This window comes from Lipotes vexillifer, unplaced genomic scaffold (genome assembly GCF_000442215.2).
Source record: "Lipotes vexillifer unplaced genomic scaffold, Lipotes_vexillifer_v1.1 scaffold212, whole genome shotgun sequence".
In the NCBI taxonomy this organism is placed as follows: domain Eukaryota; kingdom Metazoa; phylum Chordata; class Mammalia; order Artiodactyla; family Lipotidae; genus Lipotes; species Lipotes vexillifer.
Window position 1 is genome coordinate 132,997 of NW_006780016.1, and position 17,231 is coordinate 150,227.

A 17,231-nucleotide genomic window follows, 5' to 3' on the forward strand; every position below is an offset into this window, starting at 1 on the left:
GAAGGAAGGGAACAGACTGGAGCGGTATGGAGAGGGTGATGGGGAGTCGGGAAGAGAGACCCAGAGGTTGGACCAAGTGCCTCAAGGGTCAGGGTCCTCTCCCCTCGGGCTTTAATGCTGGTGCAACCACCACTGTAGAAAGTGGGTACGGCTGCTTTTCGGCATCCTCATTATTTCTTTTCGGTACGCGGGCCTCTCACTGCTGTGGCCTCTCCCTTTGCGGAGCACAGGCTCCGGACGCGCAGGCCCAGCGGCCATGGCTCACGGGCCCAGCCGCTCCGCGACACGCGGGATCTTCCCGGACCGGGGCACGAACCCGCGTCCCCCGCATCGGCAGGCGGACTCTCAACCACTGCGCCACCAGGGAAGCCCAATCCTCATTATTTCTTGAGTGAGGCTCTTGCGGGGGGTGGGGTTCTGAGCGATGATGAAGTAAACGTACAGTCTTTACCTGCGTCACTGAAAGTAGCCCCGCAGCGCCGCGGCTTCGGCTGCCATCTCCTCCTCCGATCTCCACAAGGCTGGGGAGTCCTCCTTCTCTTTGTCATGTTTCTGGAGCTTTGGAGAAGAAAACTAGGCTCATTAATAGGCCCTTGGGACCTCCGTGAACAAGTCTTGGGGGGAGCGGCCGAACAGCATTCGCAAATCAGAGGCCCGGGGGCGCGTGTGTCTTTTCATTTTATTAGTTGCCAGAATTTGAAAATGGGGAGGTTTTGTGTACAAATCCACATTTCCAGCTTTTGTAATACAATAACTAGATTAGGCTGCTACATGTGGTCCCTTCACCGCCTTGTAATTATCTGCTGAGGTTGGGAGTGGGCGTCACAGACGGGGGACATTCTGCACGTACCAAAACCCTCACCACTCTGAAACACTGCGCTTGGCCAGAATCATCCGTTCGTTTTACTTCCCAGACGCTGAAGGCATTACGTTTGCCACCTACCCACAATCGTTCCCCAAGCTGGCCTGGGGTTTATGTCCTCTTCTCTTTGGCTTAGCCTCTGTTATTATGAGCTCTGAGCAGTTTTGCTCAGCGAACCAAAACAGCCCGGGCTAATTTATGAGAATAATGAATAGAAGGGCCATGAGTACTGAGTAAGAAATAAAAGAGTACATGCACTAAAAGAGGCTTCAAGCAGGCAAACGGTAAAAACAAACAAAGAAAAACTTTATTTTATTTTTAAATAAAAATTTTTTAAATAAAAATTTTTTTAAATAAAAAATTAAATGAGGAGGGCTTCCCTGGTGGCGCAGCGGTTGGGAGTCCGCCTGCCGATGCAGGGGACACGGGTTCGTGCCCCGATCCAGGAAGATCCCACATGCCGCGGAGCGGCTGGGCCCGTGAGCCATGGTCGCTGAGACTGCACGTCCGCAGCCTGTGCTCCACAACGGGAGAGGCCACAACAGTGAGAGGCCCGCGTACCCAAAAACGAAAGAAGATGAAGGGGGAAACCTCCCAGCCCTCTCACTTGGGTGTGTTTGCAGGTGGGATTTTGGCTGTTCAACAGCTCTCTCCGGTAAACCACTCTAAAATCTCTTTCCCATCTCCTAAAACTCCACTCTTTTGTGTTGACGTGGGCAAGGCTGGGTGGGATTGTGGGAAAAAAAAAAAAAAGGAAAAGAGAAAAATTAAATGAGGAGGCATCAAAAAATAACAGTTGGTCTTAGACAAAGGAACCCTTTAAAAATCCTCTTCAGACACCCATATTTATTTTAAAAACATTTTGTATATGTCTCAGATTTACATATTGAGTGAATAAAATTTCAGTTCTATCAGAGAGAGAGAGTGGGTGTTGTCAGAACTCTCTTCTTTAGAAGAGGTCAGTTTTTCCCCTTAGTCTCCTATTGCAATTTAGTTTTATTAACTAAATTTGTTATTCCTCTGCGTGGCTCTAGACACTGTAAAATGCTGAGGGTATAAATTCTTACGGGAGGCACAATGTACTATTTCGTGTCAAGTCATTCGAGGAGACTGAGGCAAACGAATAGCACCAATGATAACTAGTATTCATGATGTAAAGGGCGGTTTCTTCTCCACGTATTATTTCCTCGCGCATCATTTCGTTTAATCCTCAAAATAGTCCATACACAGGGCAGGCACAGCTTCACTCCTCACCAAGGAAGAGATTGAGTTCCGAGGAAGCTCATTCACCAATTGGAGATCACCCAGCAAGGAGCAGTAATGCCAGGGGTGTCCCTGGCAAATTTTGCCTTTTAGTCTATCCTGCAGTGCCACCAAAGAGTGAACAGCTCCACAGATCCTGCTGCAGCTCACCAGGTACCGTCACCCAAAAGCCAGATCCTTTGACAAAGGAGCCTGCCGACTCCAGGAAAAAAAGCCTCACGACTAAAATAGTGGAGTTTGCTATTTCAGGCCCAACTCACTCTCACTCTAACCCAGAGACACCCCCCGCCCCACACCCTGGCAGCTTGCCGCCGATGGAGAAATGTTCCCATTATTTCAGAGCAAACTCTGATACAGAAGGCAAAACAGTGAGGGAACAACGATAGCCTGGCCCTCCAGCTGACCACTATTTCTACTAGGCGTAAGTTTGAGCCTAAATGAGTTTCATTAGCGTATAACCAGGACACAAATACGTCATGGATCTTCCGCTCAGAATCTGGCTGCCAGCACGCTGGTTTTACGTTTTGCCACATAGATTTAATTCTCCTTGGTGGAAGAAAACCACATTAAGAAGTCATTTCCCTCCTTGCAGAAGCAGATATGACGCAATGGCTACAGGCGAGGCAAACGGGATTGCTGTTTTTCTACTCAGGAACTGATTTTCATTTTGATACTAGCTTTAGGTCTGTTATAAATCCATCTTGTAACAATTCAATAGGAGGACAAGGAACGATGCGAAGCCCAGGCAATATGGCCTTCCCACTTCTGGTACTGCCGTCGGAAGATGTTGAAATCCAGCATTAAGTGGTCTCATCACACAGATCGTACCAGATGAACGCAAATAATTTAGGGCCTGCAAACGTTAATGCCTCTTCGGTTATTAAGCTCCCGTCTGCTACTGTCATATGCCTTACAGATGGCAACGTTGTGCCAATGCTTATAAGTTGTCTGTGGAAAACAGGGAATAAGTAAAACAAAAACTAATTGTATTTGCAAAGCTCTGCTGTACATGGTTTTTAAAACTTAGGGGTTTCCGTCCTAAAAGCCCCAGATGGAAGCATGTAGCTTTCCTTAGAATGGCCGTGCTCAACCCCGGCTGCCCACTGCAATCACACAGAGAACTTTGAAAACTACAGATGCCTGGCTCCGCCCCAGGGATTCTGATTTAATTGGTCTGGGGGGCAGCCTGGGTGTGGGGATTCTTTTCAAACTTCTCAGGCACTTGAGAAGCAGTGCATTTGAGAGAAGTTTGTGTGTATAGACTGAGGCCATACACATAACAGAAATAATACCTTTGCCTTTAAGGCCGTCGCCTACGACTCTGTCGACAGTATGGAGGCTTTCCTTTGCAAACCCTGCTCTGGAACTGTAAAAAGGGAGTAGTAAGAGGTGTGATTAGTGATGTGCGTGACACGTAGTAAGAGGTGCTGAGGGTTTGCTGCTGCTGCTACCATGACTATTATTATTGTTATTATTATTATAGGCTGGATATACTGTCCCCTGACAGTGACCAATGACCAACCCACAGAGGTTGTTTCCAGGGGCAAAAGTGCCTTTACCATCTTCATGGTTTCCCAGTGACCTTTATCTTTTGGACCTTAACTACTGTGTGAAAGGATTTACAGCCATGATCAGAATTCAGACCAAACCAAACTAATCTAATGAGACATTCAAGTCTGAGGAGGAAATTTAGCTCCTTCAGCCCTAAAATACCAGCAATAATTCCTACCTCTCAGAGTTGTTGTAAGAAGTGACTGGAGGCTCCTGACAGGTAAAGGTTAAGGTTCCTTAAAGTAAAAAGCATGTGGTGAAGGTCAAATGCAGTCAGAATTACCCTGGGAGCACAGCTGCCAGATTTAGCAAATAAAAATACAGGGCACTCAGTTAATTTGTTTTACTATATCTCATGCAGTGTTGGGGACATACTTATACTAAAAAATATTCGTCGTTTATCTGAAATTCAAATTTAACTGGACATCCTGCATCTTATCTGGCAACTCAGTCTTGGAGACCCCTTAGGAAGGGACCATAGGAAGTGCCTGGTTTTATTTCGGTTGTTCCCCAAACCACCTAGCTGTGAATCCTGGAAAGATGGAGGAGACTGTCCGAAGGAAGGTCAAATTCAAGGCTAGCATTTTATGCATTCTGGGGCTTATTATTACTTTTGCATGAAATGCAGAGGAAATCATTAGCACTGCTTAAAATCCACAGCTCGTCTGTTCTGAGATGCACAGTTTTTCCCATTGTAACATCTCTGAAATCAAAGCATGTCCGACAATCAACGGTGTGTCACGATTTAATTGGCATTGTTTTTCTTTCTTAGTAGTGCATAAAATAACTGTAGTTCTTTCCACTAGGGTGTCTGGGATTCGCTGCTGTATAGTTCTCCATCTCTTTCCTCCCTGCTGTGAGGCCACAGAAGTTAAATCATGAATATGCTCAGCACCAAGGCTGATGTAACGTCTATTCCTTCCCGTCTCCTTATACAACAGCAAGAGTTGAAACTCTTTTCAGAAGCGTGGTTCTTTGAGGAAGGCTCATGCCAAAGTTACAAAGTTTGCAGAAAGTCGAACCAAAGTCTTTATTCACATTCCACAGAGGGAAGTCTGTGATGGCTCCTCGAAGTGAATTCTATCTCTATACACAGCTTTGAAAAGAGATTAGAAAAAAAGAACCTGTATCTGCAGTCTTCCTGCTTTATCCGCCTGAAATGATTTGGGGGGAAGGTAGTGTTAACAGGATTTCTGATTGAAGTACTGATGCGTGTCGATTTTGACACTGTGCCACTTCCTGTGCATTGAGTGTGTTCTCACGAGGCACGTGGGGCAATGATTAATTCCCTGATGTAATGCTCAAACTGCCTTGACTATTGACATTTTTATAGCTCTGTAATGGAATACAGTAGGAGGAATGATTCACAATAATTTAAACGTTTTTTTTTTCCAGAATTTAGAACTAACCTGTAGTAAAATGCCAAATTATCGTCCAAGAGCAGAAAAACAATTTAAAGCCACTTCTCAAAGAAGCCGGTGGCTGAATATAAACTTGGGTGGTGGTCTGAAATCCATCAATATCTGTCTTTCATTGTCTAGTTTTGTAAAACAGTATGAAGAGCGGAGAGTTTAAACCGTTTCTTACAGGTTGATGGTTCTGCTCAGACAGGTGTTTATATAAAAGTATTACAAGGAAAATAATTTCAATGGGAAGTAAATCCTTAATTTTTTTAGATCTGACCCTCTGTTACTGCTTTGAATTTAGCCAACAAGCCTTTGTTGAGCACATGATATACTCCAGGCACCGTTCTAGCTCTTATGAAAGCTATAAAGATGAATAAGACAAAAACCTTTGCCTTCTGGGGTCTCACCACCCAACAGGGCAGACGGATTCATACACACATCATTTAGTCCAAGTCAGTATGGTGTAAATACTGGACTAGAAGTTCTATCATAGTTCTCTCAGGATATCTGGGGGAGATAATCATTCTTACTGGGGTAGGGTCTGCGGTTGACTTTAAAAAATCAGGATTTGCACTGGCTTCAAAGATGGTGATGGGATTTTAAGGACAGCGCTGTTCTGGGCAATGGGAACAGCTTCAGCAAACACATGAGGTATCTATCTGCCAGCTCTCCTGTAACCTGTGCCCATCATCAGCTTCACCTTCCTCTGGCACTACTCTTTCTTTCATGACGAATGCTGCCCTGACATCCTAGCCATGCCTGCCCATCTGTCAGAGGTGTTGAGAGAGCTGAAACTTAGTTGCCATTTTGAGAAGCTTTAACATTCCATTGCTTAAAGAAGGGACCCACACCCCAGTGGCCCAAAACTGCAAAAAGTTTTGAACCCTACTGAGAAAGATATTCCCCTCCCAAATCACCTTTCAGTCGTCTGAGTAATCGAAAAGAAAGTCTCCATCGGTATGAGCTTGTCCTGAACATGGTACCAGCGTGACCTCTAACAGAGTGAGAGGTGCCATCCAGACTCTAGCTAGAATATAAGACTATTTTATTTAGATCTTATTTATTTGAGGCTTAGCTCCCGTTTATGATGCCATCTCAAGTTTCCTTTTAAAGTAAATCTAAGTTAAAAATAAGAGTCAATTTAGAAAATATATTAAGTAAAAATGTGGGAAACATGGCATTCACCTTGGGAGATGGTCCAGAGGTGGGAATTGGAGCGGAGATGGGGGAAGTGACTGCAAACGTGAAGCCTGGGCCTTTTAGAACATGTGACAGCCATGTGGGCGTGGTTGTTTTTATTGAGTTGAACAGTAGAAGGCTCCAGGATTTTTGTTTTTATGACAGTTGCTTAGAAGTCAAAATAATTTCATATGATAAGAGCTCTGAAGAGAATCAGAGCAGAGTGATGTGCAGGGATGGTGGAACTTTGCGGGAGGGGGTGTCTGGAGCAAGGCCTCATGAAGAGGTGCCATTTCAGCTGCGACATGAACAATGATTAGAGGTCCATGAAGCAAAGGGCTAGGAGGACAGCAAGTGGACAGCAACCTGGAGGGAAAAGGAAGCTTGGCATTTGAGTAACTGGCTGGAAGAGTAAGTGCGGGAGATAGCAGGTCCCTTACAGCTGGTGGGGATGGCTAGGAGGTCTGGATTTTATCTGTGGTGCAGTGGGAAGATATTAAAGGGTTAGAAGCAGGGAAGTAAAAGGACTAGAGTAACTTTTCATAAAGAATAGCCCGGCTCAAGACTCTTTCCAAGATGGCGGAGGAGTAAGACGCAGAGATCACCTTCCTCCCCACAGATACACCAGAAATACATCTACACGTGGAGCAACTCCTACAGAACACCTACTGAACGCTGGCAGGAGACCTCAGACCTCCCAAAAGGCAAGAAACTCCCCACGTACCTGGGTAGGGCAAGAGAAAAAAGAATAAACAGAGACAAAAGGATAAGGACGGTACCTGCACCAGTGGGAGGGAGCCGTGAAGGAGGAAAGGTCTCCACACACTAGGAGCCCCTTCGCGGGCAGAGATTGCGGGAGGCGGAGCGGGGAGCTTCGGAGCCGCGGAGGACAGCACAGCAACAGGGGCGCGGAGGGCAAAGCGGAGAGATTCCCGCACAGAGGATCGGCGCCGACCGGCGCTCACCAGCCCGAGAGGCTCGTGTGCTCACCCGCCGGGGGCGGGCGGGGCTGCGAGCTGAGGCTCGGTTTCGGTTTCGGTCGGAGCTCAGGGAGAGGACTGGGGTTGGCGGCTTGAACACAGCCCGAAGGGGTTAGTGCGCCACGGATAGCCGGGAGGGAGTCCGGGGGAAAGTCTGGACCTACCCAAGAGGCAAGAGACCTTTTCTTGCCTCTGTGTTTCCTGGGGCGCGAGGAGAGGGGTTTTAAGAGCGCTGCCTAAAGGAGCTCCAGAGACGGGCGCGAGAAAAGCTCGGAAACCAGAGACGGGCAGGAGACGCTAAGGCTGCTGCTGCAATTTAAAGAACTCTGTTATACTTTACCTTCTTTCTATCTTTCCTTCCTTCCTTCCCTTTTTGAGACAACGAATCGTCCCAAATTGAGGAGGTGGACTTGGAGAGCAAGTTTTATGATTTTTTCCACTTTACCTCTTTTTGTGAGGGTATATGTGTATGCTTCTATGTAAGATTTTGTCTCTATAACTTTGCTTCCACCATTTGTCCTAAGGTTCTATCCTTCCCTTTTTTTTTTCCTCTAAATAATTATTTTTTTAATTCAATAACTTTATTATACTTTATTTTATTTTACTGTATCTTCTTTCTTTCTGTATTTTTTCCTTCCTTCCCTCATTCCTTCCTTCCTTCCCTCCTCCCTCCCTCCCTCCTTTCTTTCCTTCTTGCCTTCTTCCTTTCTTTTCTTCTTTCTTTCTTTCTTCCTTCCCTCCTTCCTTCCTTCCCTCCTCTCTTTCTTTCTTTCTTTCTTTCTTTCCTATTTCCTCCTACTTATACTAATTCTCTCTACTTTCTCTCCCTTTTATTCTGAGCCGAGTGGATGAAAGGCTCTTGCTGCTCCAGCCAGGAGTCAGGACTCTGCCTCTGAGGTGGGAGAGCCAACTTCAGAACACTCGTCAAGAAGAGACCTCCCAGCCCCACATAATATCAAACGGCGAAAATCTCCCAGAGATCTCCATCTCAACACCAGCACCCAGCTTCGCTCAACGACCAGCAAGCTACAGTGCTGGACAACCTATGCCAACCATATAGCAAAACAGGAACACAACCCCACCCACTAGCAGAGAGGCTGCCTAAAATCATAATAAGTCCACAGACACCCCAAAACACACCACCAGACGTGGACCTGCCCACTAGAGAGACAAGATCTAGCCTCATACACCACAACACAGCCACTAGTCCCCTCCACCAGGAAGCCTACACAACGCACTGAACCAACCTTAGCCACTGGAGACAGACATCAAAAACAACGGGAGCTACGAACTTGCAGCCTGCAAAAAGGTGAACCCAATCACAGTAAGATAAGCAAAATGAGAAGACAGAAAAACACACAGCAGATGAAGGAGCAGGATAAAAACCCACCAGACCTAACAAATGAAGAGGAAATAGGCAGTCTACCTGAAAAAGAGTTCAGAATAATGATAGTAAAGATGATCCAAAATCTTGGAAATAGAATGGACAAAATGCAAGAAGCAGTTAACAAGGACCTAGAAGAAATAAAGATGAAACAGACAATGATGAACAACACAATAAATGAAATGAAAAATACTCTAGATGGGATCAATAGCAGAATAAATGAGGCAGAAGAACGGATAAGTGACCTGGAAGATAAAATAGTGGAAATAACTACTGCAGAGCAGAATAAAGAAAAAAGAATGAAAAGAACTGAGGACAGTCTCAGAGACCTCTGGGACAACATTAAACGCACCAACATTCGAATTATAGGGGTTCCAGAAGAAGAAGAGAAAAAGAAAGGGACTGAGAAAATATTTGAAGAGATTATAGTTGAAAACTTCCCTAATATGGGAAAGGAAATCGTTAATCAAGTCCAGGAAGCACAGAGAGTCCCATACAGGATAAATTCAAGGAGAAATACGCCAAGACACATATTAATCAAACTGTCAAAAACTAAATACAAAGAAAGCATATTAAAAGCAGCAAGGGAAAAACAACAAATAACACACAAGGGAATCCCCATAAGGTTAACAGCTGATCTCTCAGCAGAAACTCTACAAGCCAGAAGGGAGTGGCAGGACATACTGAAAGTGATGAAGGAGAAAAACCTGCAACCAAGATTACTCTACCCAGCAAGGATCTCATTCAGATTTGATGGAGAAATTAAAACCTTTACAGACAAGCAAAAGCTGAGAGAGTTCAGCACCACCAAACCAGCTTTACAACAAATGCTAAAGGAACTTCTCTAGACAAAAACACAAGAGAAGGAAAAGTCCTATAATAACGAACCCAAAACAATTTAGAAAATGGGAATAGGAACATACATATCGATAATTACCTTAAATGTAAATGGACTAAATGCTCCCACCAAAAGACACAGATTGGCTGAATGGATACAAAAACAAGACCCATATATATGCTGTCTACAAGAGACCCACTTCAGACCTAGAGACACATACAGACTGAAAGTAAGGGGATGGAAAAAGATATTCCATGCAAATGGAAACCAAAAGAAAGCTGGAGTAGCAATTCTCATATCAGACAAAATAGACTTTAAAATAAGGACTATCAGAAGAGACAAAGAAGGACACTACATAATGATTAAGGGATCGATCCAAGAAGAAGATATAACAATTGTAAATATTTATGCACCCAACATAGGAGCACCTCAATACATAAGGCAAAAACTAGCAGCCATAAAAGGGGAAATCGACAGTAACACATTCATAGTAGGGGACTTCAACACCCCACTTTCACCAATGGACAGATCATCCAAAATGAAAATAAATAAGGAAACACAAGCTTTAAATGATACATTAAACAGGATGGACTTAATTGATATTTATAGGACACTCCATCCAAAAACAACAGAATACACATTTTTCTCAAGTGCTCATGGAACATTCTCCAGGATAGATCATATCTTGGGTCACAAATCAAGCCTTGGTAAATTTAAGAAAATTGAAATTATATCAAGTATCTTTTCCGACCACAACGCCATGAGATTAGATATCAATTATAGGAAAAGAGCAGTAAAAAATACAAACACATGGAGGCTAAACAATACACTACTTAGTAACGAAGTGATCACTGAAGAAATCAAAGAGGAAATTAAAAAATACCTAGAAACAAATGACAATGGAGATACAACGACCCAAAACCTATGGGATGCAGCAAAAGCAGTTCTAAGAGGGAAGTTTATAGCAATACAAGCCCACCTTAAGAAGCAGGAAACATCTCGAATAAACAACCTAACCTTGCACCTCAAGCAATTAGAGAAAGAAGAACAAAAAAACCCCAGAGTTAGCAGAAGGAAAGAAATCATAAAAATCAGATCAGAAATAAATGAAAAAGAAATGAAGGAAACAATAGCAAAGATCAATAAAACTAAAAGCTGGTTCTTTGAGAAGATTAACAAAATTGATAAACCATTAGCCAGACTCATCAAGAAAATAAGGGAGAAGACTCAAATCAATAGAATCAGAAATGAAAAAGGAGAAGTAACAACTGACACTGCAGAAATACAAAAAATCATGAGGGATTACTACAAGCAACTCTATGCCAATAAAATGGACAATCTGGAAGAAATGGACAAATTCTTAGAAATGCACAAACTGCCAAGACTGAATCAGGAAGAAATAGAAAATATGAACAGACCAATCACAAACACTGAAATTGAAACTGTGATTAAAAATCTTCCAACAAACAAAAGCCCAGGACCAGATGGCTTCACAGGCGAATTCTATCAAACATTTAGAGAAGAGCTAACACCTATTCTTCTCAAACTCTTCCAAAATATAGCAGAGGGAGGAACACTCCCAAACTCATTCTACGAGGCCACCATCACCTTGATACCAAAACCAGACAAGGATGTCACAAAGAAAGAAAACTACAGGCCAATATCACTGATGAACATAGATGCAAAAATCCTCAACAAAATACTAGCAAACAGAATCCAACAGCACATTAAAAGGATCATACACCATGATCAAGTGGGGTTTATTCCAGGAATGCAAGGATTCTTCAATATACGCAAATCTATCAATGTGATTAACCATATTAACAAATTGAAGGAGAAAAACCATATGATCATCTCAATAGATGCAGAGAAAGCTTTTGACAAAATTCAACACCCATTTATGATAAAAACCCTGCAGAAAGTAGGTGTAGAGGGAACTTTCCTCAATATAATAAAGGCCGTATATGACAAGCCCACAGCCAACATCATCCTCAATGGCGAAAAACTGAAAGCATTTCCACTAAGGTCAGGAACAAGACAAGGTTGCCCACTCTCACCACTCTTATTCAACATAGTTTTGGAAGTTTTAGCCACAGCAATCAGAGAAGAAAAGGAAATAAAAGGAATCCAAATCGGAAAAGAAGAAGTAAAGCTGTCACTGTTTGCAGATGACATGATACTATACATAGAGAATCCTAAAGATGCTACCAGAAAACTACTAGAGCTAATCAATGAATTTGGTAAAGTAGCAGGATACAAAATTAATGCACAGAAATCTCTGGCATTCCTATATACTAATGATGAAAAATCTGAAAGTGAAATCAAGAAAACACTCCCATTTACCATTGCAACAAAAAGAATAAAATATCTAGGAATAAACCTACCTAAGGAGACAAAAGACCTGTATGCAGAAAATTATAAGACACTGATGAAAGAAATTAAAGATGATACAAACAGATGGAGAGATATACCATGTTCTTGGATTGGAAGAATCAACATTGTGAAAATGACTCTACTTCCCAAAGCAATCTATAGATTCAATGCAATCCCTATCAAACTACCACTGGCATTTTTCACAGAACTAGAACAAAAAATTTCACAATTTGTATGGAAACACAAAAGACCCCGAATAGCCAAAGCAATCTTGAGAACAAAAAATGGAGCTGGAGGAATCAGGCTGCCTGACTTCAGACTATACTACAAAGCTACAGTAATCAAGACAGTATGGTACTGGCACAAAAACAGAAAGATAGATCAATGGAATAGGATAGAAAGCCCAGAGATAAACCCATGCACATATGGTCACCTTATCTTTGATAAAGGTGGCAGGAATATACAGTGGAGAAAGGACAGCCTCTTCAATAAGTGGTGCTGGGAAAATTGGATAGGTACATGTAAAAGTATGAGATTAGATCACTCCCTAACACCATACACAAAAATAAGCTCAAAATGGATTAAAGACCTAAATGTAAGGCCAGAAACTATCAAACTCTTAGAGGAAAACATAGGCAGAACACTCTATGACATAAATCACAGCAAGATCCTTCTTGACCCATCTCCTAGAGTAATGGAGATAAAAACAAAAATAAACAAATGGGACCTAATGAAACTTCAAAGCTTTTGCACAGCAAAGGAAACCATAAACAAGACCAAAAGACAGCCCTCAGAATGGGAGAAAATATTTGCAAATGAATCAACTGACAAAGGATTAATCTCTAAAATTTACAGGCAGCTCATGCAGCTCAATAACAAAAAAATAAACAACCCAATCCAAAAATGGGCAGAAGACCTAAATAGACATTTCTCCAAAGAAGATATACAGACTGCCAACAAACACATGAAAGAATGCTCAACATCATTAATCATTAGAGAAATGCAAATCAAAACTACAATGAGATATCATCTCACACCAGTCAGAATGGCCATCATCAAAAAATCTAGAAACAATAAATGCTGGAGAGGGTGTGGAGAAAAGGGAACACTCTTGCACTGCTGGTGGGAATGTGAATTGGTTCAGCCACTATGGAGAACAGTATGGAGGTTCCTTAAAAAACTACAAATAGAACTACCATATGACCCAGCAATCCCACTACTAGGTATATACCCTGAGGAAACCAGAATTCAGAAAGAGTCATGTACCAAAATGTTCATTGCAGCTCTATTTACAATAGCCCGGAGATGGAAACAACCTAAGTGCCCGCCGTCGGATGAATGGATAAAGAAGATGTGGCACATATATACAATGGAATATTACTCAGCCATAAAAAGAAACGAAATTGAGCTATTTGTAATGAGGTGGATAGATCTAGAGTCTGTCATACGGAGTGAAGTAAGTCAGAAAGAGAAGGACAAATACCGTATGCTAACACATATATATGGAATTTAAGAAAAAAAAATGTTATGAAGAACCTAGGGGTAAAACAGGAATAAAGACAGAGACCTACTGGAGAACAGACTTGAGGATATGGGGAGGGGGAAGGGTGAGGTGTGTTAGGGCGAGAGAGAGACATGGACATATATATACTAACAAACGTAAGGTAGATAGCCAGTGGGAAGCAGCCGCATGGCACAGGGAAACCGGCTCGGTTCTTTGTGGCTGTCTGGAGGGGTGGGATAGGGAGGGTGGGAGGGAGGGAGACAAAGAGGGAAGAGATATGGGAACATATATATATGTATAACTGACTCACTCTGTTATAAAGCAGAAACTAACACACCATTGTAAAGCAATTATACCCCAATAAAGATGTTAAAAAAAAAAAAAAAGAATAGCCCGGCTGGAGGAGATGGAAACAACCTAAGTGTCCATCATTGGATGAATGGATAAAGAAGATGTGGCACATATATACAATGGAATATTACTCAGCCATAAATAGAAACGAAATTGAGTTATTTGTAGCGAGTTGGATGGACCTAGAGTCTTTCATACAGAGTGAAGTAAGGCAGAAAGAGAAAATCAAATACCGTAAGCTAACACATATATATGGAATCTAAGCAAAACATAAAGGTCATGGAGAACCTAGGGGTAAGACGGGAATAAAGACACAGACCTACTAGAGAATGGACTTGAGGATATGGGGAGGGGGAAGGGTGAGCTGGGACAAAGCGCGAGAGTGGCATGGACATATATCCACTACCAAACGTAAAATAGATAGCTAGTGGGAAGCAGCCGCATAGCACAGGGAGATCAGCTCGGTGCTTTGTGACCACCTAGAGGGCTGGGATAGGGAGGGTGGGAGGGAGGGAGGGAGACGCAAGAGGGAGGAGGTATGGGAACAGGTGTATATGTATAACTGATTCACTTTGTTATAAAGCAGAAACTAGCACACCACTGTAAAGCAATTATACTCCAATAAAGATGTAAAAAGAAAAAGAATAGCCTGGCTAGGGAATTAGAGGGGGACAGGCTAGTGCAGCAGCCAGAGAAGAAGTGGTGGGAGCTGGGAGGCTCACGGGGATGGGGTGGAGCGGGGCTCGGGTGCCCACAGTCAGGGTGGTGGTGGGTCAGTGCAGTGTGTGCAGTTAGTGAGAAGGCTCGGCCCCTCCCTGTACGTGGACCTCTGCCTCTGATGCTTCCTTCCAGACACTCTGTAAAGCACACATTGATCCTGGTCCCCTGCTCAAGGCTTCTCTGAACCAGTGCGAAAAATCACTCCGTTTCTGCTCAATACGTGCAGAACACTTCCCAAAGTCCCTAAGAACCCTTTCTGGACCATTTAGATTGGCACTGAGTTATAGTTCATGATCTTGATGCTGTCTCACTTTCTCCGTCTCTCTCATACACATACAGCCAGCATCCTTTGAGCACATATTTTGTCCCCAAACACCGAATGTCCTTTCTCTAAGTACTGGTTACTGAGCAGATTATCACCACTTTGGGCTTTCTTGGTGTCCTAATGAATCACCTCTTGCTTTCACTTGAGGCAATAAAAAACAAAAAAAAACACGACTTGTGTCATCAACCTCTCGCTACCACTTCTGCTTCTTTAGAACCCTGAGATTCTTCAAATATTTCTTTGGGCAAAAATATGTTCATTTCCTCCGTTCTTTCTCTCCATGGGAGGGATCCTGTGAGCTGAAACTCTGGACTAACCACTAGATTACTGCAACCAAATTCCCTGCAGTTCCCTCTGTTCACTGTTGAGTTTCCATAGTCCAGTTCTTTGCCCTTTACGGAATGAAATTCTGGTAATTGATGGAGCATTCATCATTTGATTAGTTGCCAAAGCTTTGACTTGAGCCTAACTTGCTTGAGCAGAAGCAAAAGTTTTTTTAGTGCCGCCATTGGGGCCAAAATACTGAAATAAACTATTAAATTAATTAATGACATCCTACTTTCAAGGAGTGTAGAGTGTTGATGTTTAAGAATTTGTAACCCCCCCCCCCAAAGTATTTGCCAAACCACTGTACTATAACAGAACCCAATTGCTGATCCAATTATCCATTAAAGTATCACATTGTCAAGCTGATTGCCAAAGCAGCAAATGAGACTGCCAGCATCACAATTTGGATGAGATACTACTCAACTGACTAAACTGTGAGTGCTCTTCAGAGCATCCCATACACCCTAATAACCTGTACAAACCCAGGTGAACAATTCTGGTTTGCTGGGGTGCACACCTGCCATCAGAAAATCGCTTTAATTCGTGGGACATTAAAGTTTGCAGTTTTCCATCAGAAGCTTGTTAGGAGCAGTTCAGCAAAAAGCAACTATGGGGCTTCCCTGGTGGCGCAGTGGTTGGGGGTCCGCCTGCCGATGCAGGGGACGCGGGTTCGTGCCCCGGTCTGGGAGGAAACTACTGAGCTTGTGCGTCTGGAGCCCGTGCTCCTCAACAAGAGAGGCCGTGATAGTGAGAGGCCCACACACTGCGATGAAGAGTGGCCCCCGCTTGCTGGAAGTAGAGAAAGCCCTTGCACAGATATGAAGAAAAAAAAAAAAAAAAAAAAAAAAAAAAAGAAATAAAAAAAGCAACTGTGGCTTCTGGCCCTATGCAGAGTTGATTTTAATTAAAACATCAAAGGGGTCACTTCCGGTCAGGGGAGCGAGCCATGAAGGTAACCTGAAATGTGCATCTGAGAAGGGAGGCCCACCTGGAACTGCCGTGCTGCAGGCCACCGTCTAGAACTTCCTGACAACGTGACATCAGGGCAGCTAAGGAACAGGACTCAGCAACGGGGCTGTGAGGGAGCACTGAGGGTTGATACAGGAGTCGCCGCATTTGAGAATCATCGGCATAGCCGATGAATCACTCGGCTTATTCTTAGGACACCCCCCTGCTAACGTTTTCCTCATCGCTTACTACAGTGAGCTTCACGTTTCATCCTGCCTAATAGTGGGGCTTAGCATTTCAGCTGACAGTCCCATTTACAGCGGTAACCTGGCTGCGAGGGTTCGGTAGAGAAATCAGTCACGCTCACCCAGGAGTTCTTTGCTCTTCCAATTATTAAAAAAAAAAAAAAAACCCCCCCCCCCAAAAAAAGCACTCAAGGGCTTCCCTGGTGGTGCAGTGGTTGAGAATCTGCCTGCCACTGCAGGGGATATGGGTTTGAGCCCTGGTCTGGGAGGATCCCACATGCCGCGGAGCAACTGGGCCCGTGAGCCACAACTACTGAGCCTGTGCGTCTGGAGCCTATGAGCCACAACTACTGAGCCTGTGCTCCACAACAAGAGAGGCCGCGACAGTGAGAGGCCCGCGCACCGCGATGAAGAGTGGCCCCCGCTGGCCACAACTAGAGAAAGCCCTCGCACAGAAACGAAGACCCAACACAGCCAAAAATAAATAAATTAAGAAAAAAAAAAAAAGCACTCAACAATAGCTGATTTGGTAACAAACCTCCTGTGTAGTTCCCATGTTTATGGTAGAAATCACCAAATCACAGTAACATCCATCTTTGTATCCTCACTGCTTGCTGTGTCTGACACCCAGGAGTAGGTTTTCAAGAAACATTTGTCAGAGTAGGTCTCTAAGTTACAGCTTCCCTCCCAACCTACTGGCTGTGCAAGTTCATCATCCCCATTTTCCAGAGGAATCAATCATCCAAGTCTCTTAGGAAGGTAAGTCAGGAGAACATCGGCATGGCTAATTAGGGACAGTCATTGGTTCGGATTAGAAATACAGTTCGCTGGCTTCTAGTTCACTCAGGGATCCACTCTGTAAATTTTCCTTTGGTTAACATTTTTGAAAACATGGGTACTAAAGCAGTCCAGAAAAGAAAACCAAAGTTGCAACTAGAGATCAGCCTCTGAGCTGGGGTGCCTCCTCTGTGGGTG

The 17,231-nt window shown here is 43.5% G+C and overlaps 1 protein-coding gene across 1 annotated transcript in view; it reads right to left on the reverse strand.

The window, feature by feature from the left end:
* Positions 1 to 456: 456 nt before the first annotated feature.
* The window catches only part of FHIT (fragile histidine triad diadenosine triphosphatase), an 813,394-nt gene continuing 796,619 nt past the window's right edge, over positions 457 to 17,231 (reverse strand). The window contains exon 5 of the mRNA XM_007453149.1: positions 457 to 558. Coding sequence (XP_007453211.1) covers positions 457 to 558 — 102 coding nt within the window. The remainder of the gene's footprint in view (positions 559 to 17,231) is intronic.